Source organism: Culicoides brevitarsis, chromosome 1 (genome assembly GCF_036172545.1).
Source record: "Culicoides brevitarsis isolate CSIRO-B50_1 chromosome 1, AGI_CSIRO_Cbre_v1, whole genome shotgun sequence".
Classification (NCBI taxonomy): Eukaryota; Metazoa; Arthropoda; class Insecta; order Diptera; family Ceratopogonidae; genus Culicoides; species Culicoides brevitarsis.
In genome coordinates, this window is record NC_087085.1 from 23,910,260 (window position 1) to 23,931,569 (window position 21,310).

Genomic DNA, 21,310 nt, shown 5'->3' on the forward strand with positions numbered 1-21,310 from the left:
TGCATTGAAAATAAACGTCGTTAAAGAAAAAGTTTCTTATTTTTGGATGGACATCACGATAAAATAATCAGATTTGGATTTTTATTAGTAATTTTAGAATCCGGGATTTTGGTATTTTTTGGAATGGAGTGCTCCTCATCAAGAAAATGTAACACAAAACAAAAAACATATTTGAACAATTCTTAAATTTCTATATACATATAAATATATTAATATTACGAAAGAATCTATATTTAAACCTCATTTGGAAATTTACCAAACAACGCATTTGTGAATGGGGTTCATTTTAGAGCCTAAGGGACAACTGAAATCTTTTGAAAACTCTTCCATGTTACTCATAGGCCCCAAAACTCTAAACTGTCCTGGGGAGTGAACTCCTGTGGTAATACGCATTTTCATAGTTTCTAAAGTGTAAAAAAAGTAATTATCTATACAATGATTTCTCTTTTCCAACTATTCTTACCTGGTCGATAAACACTGCACCATGTTTGAGCAGCAGCAATCCAAAACATTTGCTCTGGTGTATAATTTAAACCTGGCAATTTCGGCTCTGGTCCATTATGTACCATCCATTCTTTATATGCTAAATACGCTTCTTTAATTCCACCATTATCTGCAATGTTTTCACCTTGAGTATTAATGCCATTTAAATTCATTTTGACACTAGGCTCAGTATAGTTTCCATATTGTTCAATAATACATTTTGCTTTTTCTAAATACGCGGATTTTGTAGCTTTATTCCACCAGTCTACTAAATTTCCATCTTTGTCAAACTGTCTTCCTTGATCGTCAAATCCTAAAAAAATTAGATACATTTAGTTTGATAAATGTGAATTTATTTTTTTTTTTACCGTGAGTAATTTCATGTCCAATTACAAATCCGATAGCTCCATAGTTCATGTACTTTGGCCGATCAGCGGAAAAAAATTGGCCTTGAAGAATACCGGCAGGGAATTCTATAAAAAGGTTAAGGAAAAAATATTTATAAGTTAAAAAAAGCAAGAACTAATTAGAATTTTAAGTTTAAATAAAATATAAAAACAAAAATAAAGCAGCACTTACGGATACTATTTTCAATAGACGAATAAAAGGCATTTACAATAGCAGGTCTCGCATGAGATATCCATTCTGTTTTATTGACGGGTTTCCTTAATTTTTGAAAAGCCTTATTAGTTCCAAAAATATTGATTTTTAATACTGATTCCAGGTATTCGTTTTCATCAATTGCTAAACTTTTATAATATTCTTCTAATTTATCATTTTGCGTTAATTCTACAGGATAACCTATATGAGTAGCCATTGCTTTCACCTTTTCTAATCCTGATTTTCTTGTGTTCTCATCCATCCAATCTACACGTTGAAGAATTTTTTCAAACTCTGCTTTAATATTATTTACCATATCCATAGCTGCTTGTCGGGACTCTTCTTTGAAATGTTTTCGAATGTAAAGAGCACCGACGGATATTGGTAAGCTACCAGTGACAATATCAACACATTCTTTCCATCGTGGTTCTTGTTCTTGTTTACCACTGATAACAGTGCTATATTGTAGTTGTCTCTTTCGTAAGTTTTCAGTCAAGAAAAAGGAAGAAAATCCTGTTATACGCCACAAAACGTAATTTGCAATTGTTCGTTTAGGTGTCTGTTTTAAAAGTTTTCCTAACCCTTCGAAAAATGACGGAACACTGACTATAATTACTTCAGTGTCATCAACTTTTATATCAATTGCTTCCAAAAGTACATTAATGTATTGAACCCAATCAACATAATTATATTTTTCTTGTACTTCCTTGAGAGTCATTGGATTATATAAAGCAGTGGCATTACGGCGTTTTTCATTAGCCAGAGAAATCTATTAAAAAAATAATGAATCATATACTTATTAATTTTGTATAAAATTTTAGGCATACATTAGCTAATGACATTTCAAATTCGACCGATTGTTTTAATTCTTTTTCAGCTCGATTTCTATCAGCACCAAAAAGGACTGCCATGTCGACTGAATAACTGTAGTATGCCTGGACAATTGTATTATTCCAACCTTTAATCAAATATTCTCTACTGATTCCTATTGATGCTTGATCAATCTATAGGGAAAAAAATCTGATTTGAATATTTATTTGATTAAAATTTATAAAATTACATCGATTATCCTTCTAGATGAATTCTTTAAGTCAGTTCCAACCGAAAAATCAACTGAAAGATTATGATTATTTTAAAATTCATCAATTAAATGTACAACATCAAAGAGCTAACGTATATAATCTGCGCTGTATCCTCTAGCACGGAAGTCTTTTACAGATTTGGTCCAACTCCATTTAGACTCATCCCAATCATCGCCTTCGATGACAGGCCATCCACCAAGAGACTTGTGAATTTTAATTAAAGGTTCAGTACCTCTTTTTTCAATATTTGCTATGGCAAATCCTCAATTAAGTAAACAAATATCAAAAATAAATTTATTATAACCTTACATTTATTGTAGCATGCTTTGTACAATTTTTTTGCCAATTTAAATGGTTCTGGATCATTTTCCAGAATTGGGTCAGTCACTAATGTTCGCAGTTGTTCTTGTAACTTATCTCCAATTATTGAAAATGTATTCACAGATACCTAAAATTAGGTTTAAAAATTATTGTTTTCCACACGCGACAAACATTACTTGCTTTTTCGTCTGGAATAATGGTTTCTCTAACAAAATTTCCACAGGCAAAATCGTAAAAATCATCACAAGGTTCGGTATTTGTGTTCATTTGGTTCAACATATTAGATGCTGAATGCACACAACCGCTAGTTAAACATATATTTTCATAATGTTTACTGTTGTTCTTTACTTTATCAGTATCACTGAAAGACTTGTCAAATACTGATTTCATCTGTGATCCATCTAGTGCTTCTGCTGAATTTCTGATATTTTCTAGTTCTAATAGTAAGATCTATATAAATATACATTTCTTTATGGTATTTATATAAAATAATACTTACTTTTAATGCTTGTTCGCTCAATTACGATAACACCTATCAACGTTATGATCAACGTAAAAACAGCTACCAAACAAACAATGCTAATTAAGGTCAATGTTCTCTCAAGCGATGTTCTTCGTCGCCACCAACTTGGATTTCTAAAAATTGATATATAAAAATATATATAAATATTTATATACATATTTATATAATATATATATATATATAAAATGATTCACTGTTCATAAAAAACGTAGTATTCGTTGAAATGAACAGCTTAACTTTTGTTAGTTAGAAATGTACCTAATTTAAAAAACTTATTTATTTTTTGAAAGCTTAAATGACAAAAAATTTTAGACATATGAACAAACTCGAAAAGAACACATTTTAGATCCTTTAAATATTGTTATTGAATTAAATTAAATAACCTTATTAGTCATTAAAATTCATAGTAAGCAATTCATAGGAAAAACATCATATTGTATTTTTTCATACTTCACTTTGCGAAAAGGACAAAATAATAATTAATCAATCACTTTTTGCATTCATCGTATTTTCGAATTGTCGAAATAACCGTATGATGTTGTATGTATTAATTTTTAAGACAAATCGATTTTTTATTAACATTTAATTGAGGACAAACACAGGGTTTTCAATGGTTTATTCAAATAGAATGTAAATAATTTTAATTGATTGTTTTTGTATTTATATAAAAAACAAATCATAATTCTGAGAATGAGCGTAGATTTTATTGACATATTTTTAGTAATTTGGTCACACTTCTCTCTTAGATCCGATTGGTTAACGTAAGTTAAATCAAAAAAAAAACGTTAAAAAAAACATTACTTATATTTTTCAGATTAGTGATCAAAACTACAAGAATAATCAAAAACACAGTACCTAATCGTTTTACCGAATTGTTGCTTTAATCATGAGTTGGATTTTATATTAGTTTTAGGTTGTTATCGATATAAAATTGAAATCGTTCTTTGTTAGAGTTTTTGTCGCAAAACAGTTACCTACCTACTCTAGAATGTATGAAATCAATGAATTTTTCAAAGAAAATATAAATCGGCTGTGTAATGAATTATATTTTTCAATGCGAAGTGATAAGTTGGTCAATACTACCTATTAGATTCTTTAGGGTGTTCCAAAAACTTATCTTGTTTCGTGTTTCCTCTCCGACCATTTTTATCAAAAATGACCATGGGGAATATAGAAAATTCATATAGATTCAATCAATTTGTGTATAAAAAAAGGTTTAAAAATACTGTACTTGAAGAGCTTACTTAGTTTTTAAAGTAGTTAGTAAAGAAAAATTTTTTCAAGGACTTCAAGCGCACTTGTTTAATCAACTGATTTTGTTAGAATCCAATAAAAAATTATATAAATAAATGTTTTTCAAAAGTATATCAACCGTATTTCATATCGGATATGTTAATGTTAATAAAGTGAAAGTTGTCAGTCTATTTGTTTATATGAGCAGGTACTTTTGAAATGTTTTACCGATTTCTTTATTGAGTAGTGGTAAAATTATGTTTAAATAAAGTGTAAATGATTCGTAGTTGTGACAAAATTTTAACTGTACCTATTTTTATCTAAATTTCAATAATAATTCAATATTTTCATATAAATGGTAATTTTATAAAAAACATTTTTACACAAACAGCAAAAACATTTTTGGGACATCTCTGACATTAAAAAAAAATAATATTCACTATAAACCACAATAAACTAGGAACGGCGTCAATATTCCGAAAGGAATTTGATGAATAATAATTCGCCATGTTTAAGCAAGGAAAGGTAAAAAATAATAATAAAAAAATCACATGGATCTAATTACTTCATAAATTAATTGATATACATACTTGATAACTGTTTGCATTGTGCTGAATATATTACAGTGGTGTAGTAAATAATTTTTAACAGAAACTAAATAAATTATTACGTATGGTAAAAAATGAACAATTAACTCTTATTTGGTTTCTAAAAAATCAGGCTTAAAAAATTACACTTTAAATTAATATTACTTTATTGAGTTGACTTTTTTTTTGAAGTTAAGGATTTTTTTTAATTATTTTTGGCACACTACCACTCTTGTCAGGTTATCTAAAAGAAATGTTTAAATACTTCACAACACTCAACAAGATATTGCGCTAAATTTCTAACAAGACTTAATAACATAAAATCGCTACCACAATTCAACGAAGACTGCCAATGTTTTGTATAACTTATAAAGTAAATAAGCGGACAAGTGGATAGCAAATGAATAAGTATATACATCGTATAACGTGAACATACGTTTTTGTATTAATATTAACTAAACCGAAGTAGCAATTGTGGTCATATATTTAATGTACAACTTATTTTATTAATGTAATAATTGTTTCATTGCACTTGATGTAAGTAACATTTTTACAAATACAATCTTAAGTCTTTTAACTAATTAATTTATGTGAAGCATTTTTTGTACTGTTCTTTGCTCATTGATAACACAAAGCTCCAGCTAAGCCAATCAATTTTAAGGTTTAAATAGGTTATTTTTTCAAATTTAATATACAATTTTTGCTGAGTTAACGGTAACTTTTTCTCATTCAGTTTGTTTTTTTGAACAAAAAATATTTAAAGCATACATACATATCTAAAGAAATTGAAAATGTCAACGATTTGTGCGTGCTATGGTTACAAAAAGGCAAACCCTTGTAATATTTCAAAGTAGTCACGTTTCGTTTTAAAACATATTTCTCCTAATGAATTAACTTTTGTAGTACAAACACTTCTGAAACACTGCAAGAACTTTAAAAATTTGTAAGTTAAAACTTAAGACATGTCATTTCAAACTTGGTACTTAAAGTATAATTATAATATACTTTAATAAATTATAGTATAATTTATAATTAAAAAATGTTTGTCTCGTCGAGACGCAAAATATTGCCATACATCACTTTTATCCTGAGGTGCTCTAAAATGGACCTCCCATACAAATGATACCTCTTAACCCTTGGTGGTCACTACAATGAATTTTCTGTGGGTCATGTTTTAGTTTTGGGAATTTTATGATTTATGGTTTATAATATCTCTTTAACAACACTAAAAAATTATAAATAAAAAAAATCGTGGGCGAAAAGGATAAATCGCACAACTGCAGTTTTTGACAAAATTGAGATAAGAATGAGAAAATATGCTTAAAGACGAGTATTTTAAGATACATTGAGAGATTTCAAAAAAGTTTTTAAAAATATGAGTTTTATTTAAATATGCCAGATCGCACAATTGCAATGAAAAGGGTAAATCGCACAAATGCATACAAATTGCTAACAAATCAAATTTTCTCCAAATCATTTTTTGTGTTGTTTATGCTCTGTTTTTGCATAAAAAGTCAATTGAACCAAAAAAAAAATTGGAAAAATCTTGAAATCAGAAAAGGTTTATAAATAAATTTAATTCGTTTTTTCTCAGTTTGTTAAAACTGCAGTTATGCGATTTATCCTTTTCGTCCGGGAAATACTCTAATAAATATTGAATCTCTTTAAAAATAGTAAAAACATTGCTAAAAAAAACTAACAAAACTTGATTTTTTAAGTCGTTCAATATAAAATATTACTTAAATAAAAATCTAAATAAATATATAATTTTTACTTCGATAAAAATGATGAAAGGGGAAACGCAAAACAAGACAATTTTTTGGAACATTCTTAATTAGGAAATTATGGGAAAAACATAGGAAAAAAAAAGTTTTAACATCCTTAACCCATTAAAACTAATTCAAGTTTTTCAAACTCTAAAGGGTGGATCTAAAGGGTAATTAGAATTATCTGACAATTTTATCATTTTTTAGGCAATGCAACAATCTTTTCAGTTTTATTCATCGCTAGATAGCCCTCGAAAGATTTCAATAGTTAATATAAAATAGATAATAATCTCTCAAAATGGGCACCCAAAATTCGATATATCAAAATTAAAATTTAGTTATGTATTTCGCTTAACTTAGTGTGTAAACCTTATACAATATACACGCAAGTTAAGAGCAAGGTAAATGAATGAACGATGCAATGTTTTCTAAATAGAAGCTTTTGTTTAAAAATTATTGTGTAAAAAAGGAAAATAATTATATAAAAAATATTTTCATTTATATTTTTCCGGTTGATGTTACTAAATTTAATTTCAATGTTTAAAAAATATTTAATTGTATCATGTCCTTATTTATCATGTACTAAATAATATTTATTTAAAAAAAAAAACTTGAATAATATTTAACGGAAACACCATTCAAATTACGACTATAACTATAACAGACGCCATTTTTTATACAGGCGTATTTAATGCGTCAAACGTATTTATTTCATTCGCCTCAATGTTTATTTATTTTGTTAGTTGAATAGTTTGTTAAAAAAATAACTGTTTTTTTGGTCAATTTTTAACCTTTCAAACTAGTGAAAATTTCACTAAAAATTCAACTTTGAAGTATGGAGTTTTCACATCCACCCCCTGACATAACAAAACTTCAATTCAACAATCTAAATAATGGAATACAGCCTGTCGTACAATGTTCTCATCAATTTAATACGAATTTTACTAACCAGCAATTCAATGCAAACACAGAATCAAACGCAATCCGGTATAGAAGTGGACTAAGAGCTCCCTTCTTCAGAAATTTTAATGCTTTTCACCGAGGAGGTCATCATCCACACGGTATTATGACTCAAGATGATTTCGATGGAAAGCGACTTCGAAAAAGTGTCATGCGAAAAACTGTTGACTACAATGCATCCATTATAAAAGCAATTGAAGTAATATTTGTTAGCCTTAAAAAATATTTATTCAACAGATTTTGATGTTTTTTTTTATTTTGAGTAGAATAGAGTCTGGCAAAGAGACGATAGAGATAGGCGGGCATTACAACCGGAAAGTATATATGCTCCCCATTTAATGCCACCGAGCAGTTATTTAGAAAACTCTAGCAATGCGGTAACAACTCGATTTGTGAAAACAGCTACAAATAAGATGAGATGTCCCATTTTCACACTAGCTTGGACACCTGAGGGACGACGTTTAGTAACTGGAGCAAGTTCGGGGGAATTCACTCTTTGGAATGGCTTAACATTTAATTTTGAAACTATATTACAGGTAATAAAATTATAACTATGTTTTCTTTGGATTTTTGTTCATCAAACATATACTATTTAGGCTCATGATGTCCCTGTACGGACAATGGTATGGTCACATAACGATCAGTGGATGGTAACTGGAGACCATAATGGATACGTCAAATATTGGCAGTCAAATATGAATAATGTGAAAATGTATCAAGCACACAAAGAGCCGATAAGAGGCATAAGGTAGGTATATTGATTATTCAAAATTTCTGGTCGATTTTTGTTCACATTTTTTCAATTTCAATTTTTATTTTATCGCCTAAATGAAGAATTTTATTAAGTAGATCTCCAAAAAAATAAAAAGGAATTTCAATTAATCTGTAGGGTACAAAAGCACAATTTACATTAGAAATTTAATAGAAAATATTAAAATTTATATATATATATATATATGTAGATCTAATTATTATATGTGTGATTCATTAAGAAATTTAAAAATCAAGACAAATTCAATACAATTTTTATTAGAATAATTCTGTAACTATAAATAAACTGTTCTTTAAATAATTAAACATTTGAACTTAGTTTCAGTCCATCTGATTCCAAATTTGTGACATGCAGTGATGATGGAACTGTGCGTGTATGGGATTTTTTACGTTGCTCAGAGGAAAAAGTTCTAAGAGGGCATGGCGCTGATGTAAAATGTGTTCATTGGCATCCTCATAAAGCACTTGTTGTGTCTGGAAGCAAAGATAATCAACAACCAATAAAATTATGGGATCCAAAAAGCGGTCAAGCATTAGCAACGCTGTAAGAAAGTATTTGTTTTATATATTTATTACAATTATGTATGTATTATAAAAATTTAGACACGCACATAAATCAACTGTAATGGATTTGAAATGGAACGATAATGGAAATTGGTTAATAACTGCTTCTCGTGATCATTTACTCAAATTATTTGACTTACGAAATCTAAATGAGGAGGTTCAAGTTTTTAGAGGTCATAAAAAAGAAGCTAGCGCAGTTGCCTGGCACCCTGTACATGAAGGTCTATTTGCAAGCGGCGGTTCCGATGGATCTATTCTATTTTGGAATGTTGGGTAAATCCGTCTCTCTAAGTGTTTAATTAATTTATTTGATAATTATTCTTCATTTAGAACTGATAAGGAGGTGGGAAATATTGAGCTAGCTCACGATTCGATTGTTTGGTGTTTAGACTGGCATCCCCTTGGTCACATTTTATGCTCTGGATCCAATGATCATACCATTAAATTTTGGACGCGTAATCGTCCAGGAGACCAAATGAGAGACAAATATAATTTAAACACTTTACCAGCAAGCCTCCAAGGGATGGATGAGAACGATTACGATGACAACATTATCATACCGGCTTTAGGAATAGATGACAAGATAGAAATAACAGACAGCTTAGCAATTGATCGTGGCGTAATTCCTGGTTTAGATTTAGATACATCTCACATAATAGACAGACCTATTTTTAAGGAGAAAAAACCCTATAGCAAACCTATTCCGAAAAATTTTCAAGCACAATGGAATGATGTGAGGATGGAAGAAGACTCGATTTCAATAGAGTTGCGTGATATTTTAAATCATTTGATGGATCCAAGCTCAGTACTATTAAGAAAAATAGCACCAAACGCTATTCTTTTAGAGGGAAAAATTTTAGAACTAAAAGGTGAGTTCGTATTTATTTTTGTTTATTTGCATCGTATTTCTTATTTATTTAAAACACTAATTATATTTATTTAGTTGGTTCGAAACTTGACCTGGCTGTGCAAGAAGGACAAGAAGCGTTTAATAAAATTTTGACAAATGCACCATTTGATGATTTGCGTGATGGAATCACAATGATAGAAGATGATGTACCTTATTCTTCACGGAATGTTTCTCAACAATCAAATAAAAAAACACGATTTGCCGAAGAAGCAAAGACCAACTGTGAGCCTAATAGTAGTAATATCCCGTCACTGCTTCAATTAAACGTAAACGCACCACCTGATATCGAAATCAATTTAGATGATTTAAAATCCGATGACGATGAAGATCCTCGAGCGAATGGTGATAATCGATCACGCAAGCGAGGACGAGAAGATCGTGCCGAAAATGTAAGAGATCGATCAGACGGACGCCCAACACGATGGAATAGGTTTTAACCTCCTTACATCTAATAAATTTTTTTTACAATACGGAAAAGAATATTTTCATTTTTGTTTTATTACTTGAAAACACAATATTGTATTTACATATATCAATTACACATTAATGAAAAATTTAAATCCCAATAAGTTGCGCTAATCCAGCATAAATATTCAATGACGATACTCCAATTACGCACGCGATAAGAGCTTTAAAAGCCAACTGTGTCCATGATCCAATTGCAAGATTATGGAAAATAACTTCAATCCAAATAGGCTTAAAAATTGTTGTAGCTAGTAAAAGTATTACAACATATTTTTTATGTAAATCGTGTCGTGAATAAAGCCATAGCAAGGTCGTAGTAGACAAATTTTGTATTAGTAAAATATTCGATTCTAAACATTGTTGAATATAAACCCAGGAAAACTCTGCTCCACGAGCCCCTACCCATAGCGTCAATGCTCGTGATAATACTAATTCAGCTGTACTCCATCCAAGACCCACACTAATTAATTTGCTATGTCCTTTGCCTGGAATTTTTGATAACATTAAAGCGATTCCCAACAAGTCAATCACGTCAATAGAAGCTCGTAGTAGCTCGGCAATAAAATTAAAGTTATCATGTGCAGTTAAACTGTCTGGAAAGAACGTAGCTAACACTAACATTTTACACAATTGGGTGAACATGTACATTCCAGCTGACTGCATTACTTTATAAAAGGCTCCATATTCTGATCTGTTACATTAAAAAAAAATATTACAAAAAAAAAGACATTCATATGAAAAAGTAAATACGTATTAATTAACATTAAAACTTACAGCACTGCATTGTAGGTTAAATAGTATGGAACATAGAGAAGAGCCAAACAATTACCAAAGTGGTAAAGGGTCATATTAGCTTTAGTATATGAAAAAATACAGTTATTTAAATATTTAAGAAGAATGAACTTTGATTAACTTCCAATTCTAAAATTCTAAATAATGTAATTTAATTAAATTATAATTTGAGATGAATGGAATTGATAAGTCAAGTGCTTATTGTCAAACAAATAAATACCTACTCATGTCAAAATTTGAAACTGCAACGACTAAAAATGATTTAGTTTCACTAAAAATAAATTTTTTATTAAACCAAATAGTACATATAACCACAACCAAAAATAAATAGTTAATAAAAATAGGCAAAAAAAAATTTCATTAAAAATTGCCGATTATTGGTGTTTTTTTATAATTTTTCAAGAAAATTTTTCGATTTTTAGTAATTTTTTTTGTATTGAAAATCGTATTAAAATATAAATCATATAAATAAATAAATATAAAATAGAAATAATTTGACAGTTATTTTAAATAATGATATTCATTTTTTTTAAATTTCAATAAAAATACTGGGAGTTGCGGGAATCCTCAAATTTAAGAGGAAAATAAAAAAATCGCAATAATATCAAAAGAAAACATTTGTAAAAAGTAGAAAATTAGCTAAATACTTAAACATTTAAAATTTATTTGATTTTTTGCATTTTAAAGATGAAAAGTTCAACTGCTTGTATTTCGAAAAGTATACAACTTTTTCAAAATATTTTTGCAAATTCTAAAAGTACTTGAAATTACCTTTCCAATGATATATATCATGCCTTTCAACTCACCCGGAAAGTCAACGAATTTGAAGTTCGCATCTCGCAAATTCACGAAAAAACAGCAAATTTGCGAAATGCGAACTTCAAATTCGATGACTTTTAACATAAGTTGACATTCATGATACATATCATTGGAAAGGTAATTTCAAGTACTTTTAGAATTTGCAAAAATATTTTGAAAATGTTATACTTTTCGAGATAAAAGCAGTGGAACTTTTCAAATTTGAATTTGAATTCAAATTTGGTTTCAAATTTGAAATTTAAGTTTTCATCTTTAAAATGCAAAAAATCAAATAAATTTTATATTATCTGACAATTTCGAAATAAATTTACTAAAATTTTATAAATTTTCTACTTTTTACTTTCTACTTTTTACAAATGTTTTGATATTGCGATTTTTTGTTTTTTCACTTAAATTTGAGGATTCCCGCAACTATCTGTTTAATGATCAAAAATTTTTTAAAAATTTGGCATTTCGTGTAAAAAAAAGTATTTCAAAAATTTTGGACAAAACTATTGAGTTTCATTTATAGCAGCCTAAAATGAAAAAAAACTAGTTCAAGTTTTTCAAAACAAATATAAGCAATTTTATTCCCAAAAACTATTTAGTGAAAATTGACTTGAAATCTGATGCGGTGTTAACTGTTTGAAGGAAAATTAGATTATACATTCAATCTTTGAAAGCTTTAAACCCTTCATTGGGTGCATTCAAGATTGTCCATCGATGGACATCAATGATTTTTTTCCATAATTTTGTCCATCAATGATTTTTTTTGATGGATTACCGATGGACATCGCATTTTTCTTGAACGCATCATAAATTTTTTTCATGCATCTTGAACGCAGTTTTTTAATTGCTTTATTTTTATAGTTTTATCGCATAACTTATATGTGTGATTGCCGTATTGGTTTGCAAAGATACGTGATATACCGCGAAAACATCCGCGGACCCGCAAAAAAATCCGCGGACCCGCGAAAAATTTCGCGGATTTTTTCGCGATTTTTTTTTTCATCTTTTAGAAGCTCCATTACTCACATAAGATGCAAAAATTTTTTTTGAAAAAAAAAAAATCGCGAAAAAATCCGCGAAATTTTTCGCGGGTCCGCGTATTTTTTCGCGGCTTTTTAGAAGCTTTATTACTCACATAAGATAAAAAAAAATTTTTGAAAAAAAAATTCGCGAAAAAATCCGCGAAATTTTTCGCGGGTCCGCGGATTTTATCGCGGCTTTATAGAAGCTCCATTACTCACAAAAGATGAAAAAAATTTTTTGAAAAAAAAAAAAAAAAATCGCGAAATTTTTCGCGGGTCCGCGGATTTTTTCGCGGCTTTTTAGAAGCTTTATTAGGCGAATAAATTTAATATTTTCATTTTTTGTCCCATGAGGATTTTCTCGAGGGGGGGGGGGGAAATAAAAAAATAAATATTTTTGAATTTTTTGTTTGTAATTTTTTAACGTTTTTAGACGTTAAACGTTGATTTTTAACATTTATTTAATTTTAATTTAAATTATTTTAAAATTTGAACTTAAAAGTAAAGAAAAATCAACAAAATCTCCCAAAATATAAATTTTTGAAAAAAATAATTTTGGTCACGTGACTTTCAAAAAAATGTTTTTCAACATTTCAATAGAAAATGTAGTAATTAAGCAAATTTCTTTAGTTTTTTGTATGATTTTACCATAAACAGTAATTTTTCATGATTTTTTAATATAAAAATTCCAAAATATGTCAAAAATATTTGTACATATTTTATATTTAATTATTATTTTTCCCCATGAATTTTTTCGACAAAATCCGAGGGGGGGGGGAGACAAAAAATGGATATATTAAATTTATTCGCCTTACTCAGAAAAGATGAAAAAAATTTTTTTGAAAAAAAAAATTTCGCGAAAAAATCCGCGAAATTTTTCGCGGGTCCACGGAACGTTTCCTTGCTTGTAGATGATCACATAACATATATATGTATAAATCGCGGCTAAAGCAGAAAAATCAAAATATCCATTTATGATGGATTCCGATGCATACTATCACATTTTATGATGTTTTCCGATTAATCGAAATATCCATCATGTTTAACTTGAACGCGTTCGATGGAAAAAAATTATGGAAAAAATCATTGATGTCCATCGATGGACATTCTTGAATGCACCCATTGATTTAATTGAAAAGTTTAACATTGCGATTGAAAACAGCGATTTTTCGGAGGTTTTTTAAATTCTAAAGTTTCAGAAAATTTAGTGAAGTCTTATTTATTATTGTAAAGAAGAACAACATTTATTCTTTATGCCATGCCGACTAACTCGTTCCAAAAGTATTTATTCAACTGTACTAGTTTCACGTATTTTCCTATCCAAAGCCCAATGCAGTGTGGTGCAAATTTTTTAAAAATTATTTTGCTGTAAAAAAGAACTATGTGAAACAGAATAAAGGTAGATAAATAATATTTAGATTTATTTCAGCGTGTACTTCACTAGATAAAATAAATAAATGAAAATTAGTCATTCGTACTAATAAGTATATTTATAAAATATATATTTAATTATGTAGATATAATGTTGCTGTCTGATAAATGCTTCACATAATCAGCAGCTAGTTCTTTAACTTTTTTGACACTTGATGGCGTACCATAATTTTCTTCGAACTTGATATATTTGCGGAGCAAACTTTTCATTTTACGCATGCTTAATTTTTGAATAATAGCTCGATCAAACACAGACCTGTTACAAAATAAAAATTTAGTAAAAAAAGATATGAATTAGACTAATTTTTTTTATTACCTCGCAAATTCATATAACTTATCTTTTACTAACATGTCTATGTATTGGAACCATACATCAATCCTGGCTGGATACAGTGTCAACATATTTTCCATCAAAGCTTGTGCAAACTCTTGTTGTCCATATTTGTTACACATCAAAGCAAACTTGACGTCGAAATTCATGTCTAAAAAAACATTTTATTTTTAGTATTAATTATTTTGGATGCTTCATTTTTTTTTTTTTTTGAACTTTTTGTCTCATACCTATTCTAAGAATCGAAAATCCGTTTCAAACCTGCAAAAAATGCAAGCAATTATCAAAAAATGTGTGTGAGACAAAAAGATCAAAGTCATTTTGAAGCTAATTGAGGCAAATAATATGTGGTCTTACGTTCCGGTTTTGGAAGACTTTTGTGTGCCTTTTCCAGTAAGTCTTTTGCACTACTTTGTAAACCAATTCGATAATATATTTCTGCCGCAATCAACCATGTTTCAACATGAGCCTTATACTTTTTTAATAGTTGTCCCAATAGCCCATTTATTTGAGATAATTTATTAGTTTCTATCAAGATTGACAACGTGTTTGAATATATTTTTAATGGCTGATTTCGAAGAACTGCTTCACGAAACAAAATATTGAAACTGTCTGGAGTGCCATGGCTAATTTCAATTCGTAAAAGTTCTATCCATATTTTTATTTTATCTTTTTCGTTGCGATAGTTTATTACTTTTATGGCACGTTGACCAACACCCCTTGCCTTTTCAATATCAAATGTTTTCATGTGAAATTGCATGTATTGAATCCATAATTTACCATTATCAGGATTTAGAGTAAGAAGACGATCAAAGTCAAGTACTGAACTCGGTTCAACATTTTTACTAATCATTTTATGATTGTCATTATGAGTTTCATTTTTATTTGAACAAATTTCATTGTCACTGTTATTTTCAGGCACATCTTTAGATGTCCAAAAACTTATTTTATTTTTAGATTGATTATCGACAGTGCTAACTTTAGAACCATTGTGTTGCGTAGGTGCGATATTTAATGATAATAATTTTTTTGTCCCCACAGTTTTCATTTTAATCATTAGAGACTTAGCATTTACAGTTTTTGTTTGTTTTGTGTGTTGTTTTGTGAATGTTGATGTTGTTTTGTTTTTTGTAATTGACTCTAAAGAGACTCTATTCCCTTTTAACTGTTTAGCTTTCTCGATACCAAGTTTATCATTCTGCATTTCTTTTTTTTTGTTGTGAACTTGTTTGTTTTTGTTACACAAAATGTCAACAGCTCCATCGAGCTGATTTTTGAACATACTGTCCACATGTTTTTTGAGTCTCTTATTCATTAATTCACCTTCTTTTTGTGTTATAGCCAAGTCTTCAGAATTTTCAGAATTGATTCTTTTTCGTTTGTTTTCCGTTAAATTTTTTACATTTTCATGTTTGCTACCATATGCTCTCATAAAATTTTGACATTGTTTGTAATTATCTTCAAACATACCTATTAATCGCCCTTCTATAACTTTTAGTAAATGAATAGTACATTTGCCATATTGTGCCAAATTGCTAATTAAAGTAGGTTTAAGATCATTGATGTGAAATCGTGTCGATAAATATACTAGAGGTCCTTTATTTCCGATTGATACAATAATTATATCGTCTCGTACCAAAATAACGTGTCCTTTGATACGTGATTTTTCACTAAGAAGTTCTGATTTTGGCACTTGACTTGCATTTATGCAAGACATTGTCTTTGTATTTGGTACCAAATCTAAAATTTGTCGTATATAATCTATCCATACAATTTTTCCTGTGAAAATGTCGCCTAAATTAAAATTTTTGGTTATTATATTCCGACATAAAGCTGACACTCCGTTTGGTAATGCAATGACCAATACACTATGCTCGTCAAATCTTTCAGATACAGTTCCCGTTACTAGCTCACCAATGTAATGACTAGCAATCGCTTTTTTTTGAGCTTCTAAGCTTAATTTTATGGTGTCAATTTCATGAAAATAAGTTTGCAAAAGCTCTATGGAAGCATCAGAACTTCCATTCCATACATCTTCTAGCTTAGCTGACACAATCAAAGTTTTTGGTTTCAATAATTTGCTTTCAACCCTAACAAATATTGGTGTATCCTGCTGTAGAATCAGCTCATCACATTTTTCGATATTTGTTGGTAAAATTTTGCTTAAGTGCATTTTAATTGGTGTTGTATAATCAAATAGTGGACATATTATTTCAATTATCCCATTCTTCTGTTCTTTCACATTGCACTTCAAAATATCACCTTTTTGTACACTTTTAAAAGTCAATGGTGGGTTCTTTGAAAAGTATTTGACATCCCTGATACTATAAATTTGATCCATAATTTTAACAACTTTAATTTTTTGCCCTTCTTTAAAAGAGTCAATGAGTGCTCCTCTTATTTCAGAGAAGTCAGAGAAAAAGTTGATTGGAATATTTCCGGACAAATTATATTTTTTCACTGTTATTTGAGCACCTGTTGGATGAATACATTCAATTTTGGAAGATAATATTGTTCCGAGATCTTTTCGGGAGTCAATGTCATTTGCGATTTTCAATACAATACGATCACCATGAATATCAGATATTCGAAAGCTTGCAACCACTCCTACTTTGAGTCTGAGCTGGAGATTTTCCGTATCGTCTACACTATTTTTAAACATAACTCCTTTAACTCCATTGAAAAAACGAACTAAATATAGAGCTTGACTCTCTTTTACAATAAGTCCTGTGTATACATCATCAATTCGAGCTTCGTCGATTCTCGTCAAAACGTTTGAGGCTTTAAGAATCTCTGGTCGGTTAGTAACCAATGCTGTTTTGTCATTGTAATCAATGGATAGAACACGAACTTTCATTTTCATACCACTTTTAACTAAACTTCCCGAGCAATCAAGGTTGTGCATGTACCCTTTGATCTGTCCGATCTTTAGAGCGATCCGTTTTTCATTTCCTTTGAGTATTTTTACTATTTTTGCTTCAACTATATCGCCTATACTCAAATCATTTATCGAAAAATATGGCTCGTTTAGTAATTGTTCCTTATCTGTGCAGATATAAACTCGTTCAAAAGCATTGTATCTGAAAATGCGTAATCTATGCTTTGTTGTTTTTCCATAAGGTAATAAAGCTGTACGCTCATCATAGTTCGTTTTATACTTTGATTTTATACTCTTTATTGTAACAATACCTTTCGAGTTTTTGTTGATTTTAAATAAAACCGCTCCACTTGAAAGACCTAGTGATACTGCATTTTCTACAATATGTCCAACCGGTAGTATTCCCTCATCACCTTCAAATTGAATTTTATTGAAATTCAATGTAAGTGCAACATGTTTAGTCAAAGGCGTAACATAAAGTATTCGAGAATCAAATTGTAACCCTATGGAATAATCACTTGGTCTATGTAATGGATCCGTGAGGTAATTCTCATTGACGTAACTAGTGAACATGTTAAAAATATTTCCTTGCAAGCCATTTTTCAAAATTTTTGTCATTGTGAATGGAACTATAGTGCCAGGCAGTAGATAGTCAAGTACTGGATCTTCGTTTTCAATTTCTAACAATCCAATATCATTGTCTTTATTTGTTTTCAAAATGACTGTAGATGTTGTTGCATTTCTAGTCAGATCATCTATGCATCCATAGACTAGACCACCAATGTCAAGCTTCATTTTAGTTTTCTCGATTGGCAAGAAAGCGCGAACGTTTTTAATATTGGTCTCAATTGTGTATCCGTGATCTTCAATTCCAGAAACAGCTCCCACAATAACAAGACCTTTTTGCAATAGGCTATGATGCCGTTCTGCATTTATATCAGACGGATTTACGGACAATGTTATAAAACTTTTAGAATTGTCTCTGAAACTTGTAACCTTTACCGCAATGTATTGTCCCTTTGTAAAAAGTTGATCTAGCGGCTTGATATTACAATTATCATCACTCTGAGAAATTACTTTCTCTAAAAGCTTTGAATAAGGATCAGAAATGGCAGTAACAGGAACCTTTCCTTGCATTTTTCCAGGCAATGCAACATCAAGACTCATTTCATTTATACTTTGTATTACACCAAGTAGAAGCATCCCTTCAATAATTGTCTAATAAAAACAAATAAAGTGAAAATGAAGTTTAATACAAATTAATTATTTAAATTAAATAGATAAGATGAAAACTAACATGCTTATTCAGCTGGTCAGCAGACTTAGATGCAAATTCATTGAATTCTTTTTCATCATTCAATTTTAGTTTTGCTGCCTTTCGCTGTTTTTTTGAAGGTCTTACTTTCCTTTCCAAATGATCGGTTCGAGCTCCATATTTCTACAAATTCAAATTATGTTTTACATCAGTATTTACTCATATCGTTACTAGGTAATACATATTTATGTTGGTTAAAAACTTACAATGTCTTTTTTTTTTACGGTTTCTATTTCATATTTCTCTTTTTTAAGAATTCCTCCACGAGGAAATAAGGGCTCTGAATACATTCTTCACAATAAATAATTATAAATATAAGTATTTTTTTTATGATTTATTCAAATCTTTACACACGTGGGTCCACATGAGATAATCCAAACAACAATTTAATATTTGACAAAATTATTATCTGTCAAATTATAAAATGTATTTATTTACTATTTATTTAAGTAACTAAATACTTGTATTTAGACTTCAATAAATAAAGATTGGCACATGTCGATAGTCTCTAACTGAGTTTCTGGAAAGTAAACTAAGATGTCTGATAGTGGTTAGATTTTTAACTATAACAATATGATTATTAAATAATTAATGAGCTTTTTTTCTTTTCTCTATTCACATATGTAGATGTACCTAGCCTTTGCAATACAGCAATCGAAAAATCAGAGTCAGACGACGAGAATGAAGAAGACTATGAAGAAATAGAAGTAGAACAGGAGCCTGTAGTTTGTTTATTTTGTTCATCTACTTTGGACACTATTGATTCAGGAATTTCGCATCTAAAATTGGAACATGACTTTGACTTTTCCAAACTTTGTTTAGATCAATATTCGTACATTAAGATGATTAACTATATACGAAAACTCAACCCCACTCCAGAGGAATTAAAAATAAAGGATGGTCTTATTCCCTGGGAAGATGAGTCATTTTTGCAACCGGGTAAATTCGAGCCATGGCTTACATTTGACATTGAATCATTTTCTAATAATTTTGGTGACGAAAAAAATCACAGAAAGCCCTCAACTAAAAAGACCATCACATTGACAATCGATGAATATAAAGAAATGATCAACAAAATAGATGAACTTGAGAATTTACTTCAAATATCTCGAAACAATTTTCGAACTTTCCTGGAAAATGATTTAAACTTACTAAAAACATCAAATAACAAAACTGATGACAAAGATGACCATCAAGATGAGTCTTATTTTAGTACGTATTCTCATTTCGGTATTCACTATGATATGTTAAGTGACAGCGTGCGGACAAATAGCTACAGGCAAGCCATATTGATGAATAAAAATCTTTTTGAAGGTCGTACTGTACTTGATGTCGGGTGTGGAACTGGAATTCTAAGCATTTTTGCTAGCAAAGCAGGTGCAAAAACAGTTTTCGCAATCGATCAAAGTGAAATAATATATCATGCAATGGATATAGCAGAATCTAACGGTATCAAAAACATTAAATTTATAAAAGGACGATTGGAGGATATCAAGTTGCCAGTTCAAGAAGTGGATATAATTATAAGTGAATGGATGGGATATTTTTTGATGTTTGAAGGGATGCTAGATAGCGTCATTTATGCTAGAAAAAACTATCTTAGCCCTAATGGAATATTACTTCCTGACAAATGCAATATTAGCATAGTTGGATATGGGGATGTTGAACGACATGATGCCTTTGTCAATTTTTGGAATAACGTGTACGATTTAAAAATGGAATGCATGCAAAAAGAGTGTTTGAAAGAGGTCAGTGTTGAAACCTGCAAACCGGAACACGTACTCACAGAACCTGTTGTTGTCTGCAATTTGTCATTAATGGAAGTTGACTTGGATTATTCAAACTTTGAATATAAATTTTCATTAAAGGTTACGCATAGTGGATCCTTAACAGCATTCGTAGGTTATTTTGATACCTTTTTTCAGTTACCAACACCCATAATGTTTTCTACATCGCCAAGTGCAAAGAGCACTCATTGGCGTCAAGTTGTATTTTATTTTAGAACCCCTATTGCAGTAAACAAAGGGGAAGAAATCCAAGGAATATTCATTTGTAGAAGAGGACGAAAAGACATCCGTGGACTTAATATTACAATTAATGTTTTTGGACAAACTTGCAACTATATTCTGGACTAAATAAAAATGAAATACCAAATTAGGCCGCTATAAATCAAACTTTGAGGCAAAAAAAAAAATAAAAAAGTTAAACAATTCATCAAATATTTCCGGTTTTTGGTCTTATTTCATAAATTTTGAATAGAATTTTTTATTTTTTTTTCTTTTTTAAAAAATTTGTATTGAAAATTGTATTTTCGCATGAAGTTTCTCCTTTTAAAAAATTTTTCAGAAAAATTGCTGTAATTATTTTTCAAAAAAATTTTGAAAGTTTTTTTTTAATGATATTTATTTTTTTAAACTTAACTAAAATGTTCTTAAATCTATTTTAAATTAACAAATATCAATGCAAAAA

At 29.6% G+C, this 21,310-nt stretch overlaps 5 protein-coding genes across 9 annotated transcripts; 2 read left to right on the forward strand and 3 right to left on the reverse strand.

Moving 5' to 3' along the window:
- Positions 1 to 251: 251 nt before the first annotated feature.
- LOC134827929 (neprilysin-2) lies at positions 252 to 5,153 on the reverse strand. 4 transcript variants are annotated; one of them, XM_063840832.1, is made up of 12 exons: positions 4,995 to 5,153; positions 4,833 to 4,896; positions 2,986 to 3,122; positions 2,667 to 2,923; positions 2,475 to 2,613; positions 2,257 to 2,415; positions 2,144 to 2,196; positions 1,911 to 2,087; positions 1,063 to 1,852; positions 852 to 956; positions 464 to 796; positions 252 to 404 (listed from the first exon to the last, which is right to left on the reverse strand). In XM_063840832.1, exons 2-12 carry the CDS (start codon positions 4,847 to 4,849, stop codon positions 253 to 255), a joined length of 2,319 nt encoding a protein of 772 aa, XP_063696902.1. In that variant the 5' UTR covers positions 4,850 to 4,896; positions 4,995 to 5,153; the 3' UTR covers position 252. The 4 variants fall into 4 exon arrangements, with proteins under 4 accessions (XP_063696902.1, XP_063696901.1, XP_063696900.1 ...); XM_063840831.1 differs by having other exon boundaries at positions 4,977 to 5,153; XM_063840830.1 differs by having other exon boundaries at positions 4,833 to 5,153.
- A 2,165-nt stretch (positions 5,154 to 7,318) lies between these two features.
- LOC134827680 (pre-mRNA 3' end processing protein WDR33) lies at positions 7,319 to 10,335 on the forward strand. The gene is made up of 7 exons (XM_063840444.1): positions 7,319 to 7,754; positions 7,822 to 8,091; positions 8,152 to 8,303; positions 8,646 to 8,870; positions 8,930 to 9,163; positions 9,221 to 9,759; positions 9,834 to 10,335. The coding sequence occupies exons 1-7, from the start codon at positions 7,431 to 7,433 to the stop codon at positions 10,235 to 10,237; spliced, it is 2,148 nt and encodes a 715-aa protein (XP_063696514.1). The 5' UTR covers positions 7,319 to 7,430; the 3' UTR covers positions 10,238 to 10,335.
- On the reverse strand, positions 10,279 to 11,247 carry LOC134827689 (BOS complex subunit TMEM147). The gene is made up of 2 exons (XM_063840455.1): positions 11,040 to 11,247; positions 10,279 to 10,956 (listed from the first exon to the last, which is right to left on the reverse strand). The coding sequence occupies exons 1-2, from the start codon at positions 11,111 to 11,113 to the stop codon at positions 10,356 to 10,358; spliced, it is 675 nt and encodes a 224-aa protein (XP_063696525.1). The 5' UTR covers positions 11,114 to 11,247; the 3' UTR covers positions 10,279 to 10,355.
- Positions 11,248 to 14,290: 3,043 nt separating this feature from the next.
- On the reverse strand, positions 14,291 to 19,226 carry LOC134827791 (protein RRP5 homolog). Its single transcript, XM_063840621.1, has 5 exons — positions 19,048 to 19,226; positions 18,824 to 18,964; positions 15,006 to 18,744; positions 14,634 to 14,799; positions 14,291 to 14,573 (listed from the first exon to the last, which is right to left on the reverse strand). The coding sequence occupies exons 1-5, from the start codon at positions 19,129 to 19,131 to the stop codon at positions 14,396 to 14,398; spliced, it is 4,308 nt and encodes a 1,435-aa protein (XP_063696691.1). The 5' UTR covers positions 19,132 to 19,226; the 3' UTR covers positions 14,291 to 14,395.
- An 85-nt stretch (positions 19,227 to 19,311) lies between these two features.
- Positions 19,312 to 21,102, forward strand: LOC134838312 (protein arginine N-methyltransferase 1). Of its 2 annotated transcripts, XM_063853814.1 has the most exons (3): positions 19,312 to 19,391; positions 19,469 to 20,739; positions 20,802 to 21,102. In XM_063853814.1, exons 1-3 carry the CDS (start codon positions 19,379 to 19,381, stop codon positions 20,841 to 20,843), a joined length of 1,326 nt encoding a protein of 441 aa, XP_063709884.1. In that variant the 5' UTR covers positions 19,312 to 19,378; the 3' UTR covers positions 20,844 to 21,102. The 2 variants fall into 2 exon arrangements, with proteins under 2 accessions (XP_063709884.1, XP_063709883.1); XM_063853813.1 differs by having other exon boundaries at positions 19,469 to 21,102.
- The last annotated feature ends 208 nt before the right edge of the window (positions 21,103 to 21,310 follow it).

What these genes read in the sequence shown, in the direction of transcription:
- LOC134827929 (XM_063840832.1), bottom strand. An exon ending in CATCTAGAAGGATAATCGAT is followed by an intron (nt 2,088 to 2,143) that starts GTAATTTTATAA and finishes TTTTCCCTATAG; the next exon opens with ATTGATCAAGCATCAATAGG. An exon ending in GTCTATTGAAAATAGTATCC is followed by an intron (nt 957 to 1,062) that starts GTAAGTGCTGCT and finishes ACCTTTTTATAG; the next exon opens with AATTCCCTGCCGGTATTCTT.
- LOC134827680 (XM_063840444.1), top strand. Translation starts at nt 7,431, where the DNA reads ATGGAGTTTTCACATCCACCCCCTGACATAACAAAACTTCAATTCAAC. An exon ending in ATTTTGAAACTATATTACAG is followed by an intron (nt 8,092 to 8,151) that starts GTAATAAAATTA and finishes TATACTATTTAG; the next exon opens with GCTCATGATGTCCCTGTACG. An exon ending in GGTCAAGCATTAGCAACGCT is followed by an intron (nt 8,871 to 8,929) that starts GTAAGAAAGTAT and finishes ATAAAAATTTAG; the next exon opens with ACACGCACATAAATCAACTG.
- LOC134827689 (XM_063840455.1), bottom strand. Translation starts at nt 11,113, where the DNA reads ATGACCCTTTACCACTTTGGTAATTGTTTGGCTCTTCTCTATGTTCCA. An exon ending in TTAACCTACAATGCAGTGCT is followed by an intron (nt 10,957 to 11,039) that starts GTAAGTTTTAAT and finishes TTAATGTAACAG; the next exon opens with ATCAGAATATGGAGCCTTTT.
- LOC134827791 (XM_063840621.1), bottom strand. Translation starts at nt 19,131, where the DNA reads ATGTATTCAGAGCCCTTATTTCCTCGTGGAGGAATTCTTAAAAAAGAG. An exon ending in CCGTAAAAAAAAAAGACATT is followed by an intron (nt 18,965 to 19,047) that starts GTAAGTTTTTAA and finishes TTGAATTTGTAG; the next exon opens with AAATATGGAGCTCGAACCGA. An exon ending in AAGTTATATGAATTTGCGAG is followed by an intron (nt 14,574 to 14,633) that starts GTAATAAAAAAA and finishes ATTTTGTAACAG; the next exon opens with GTCTGTGTTTGATCGAGCTA.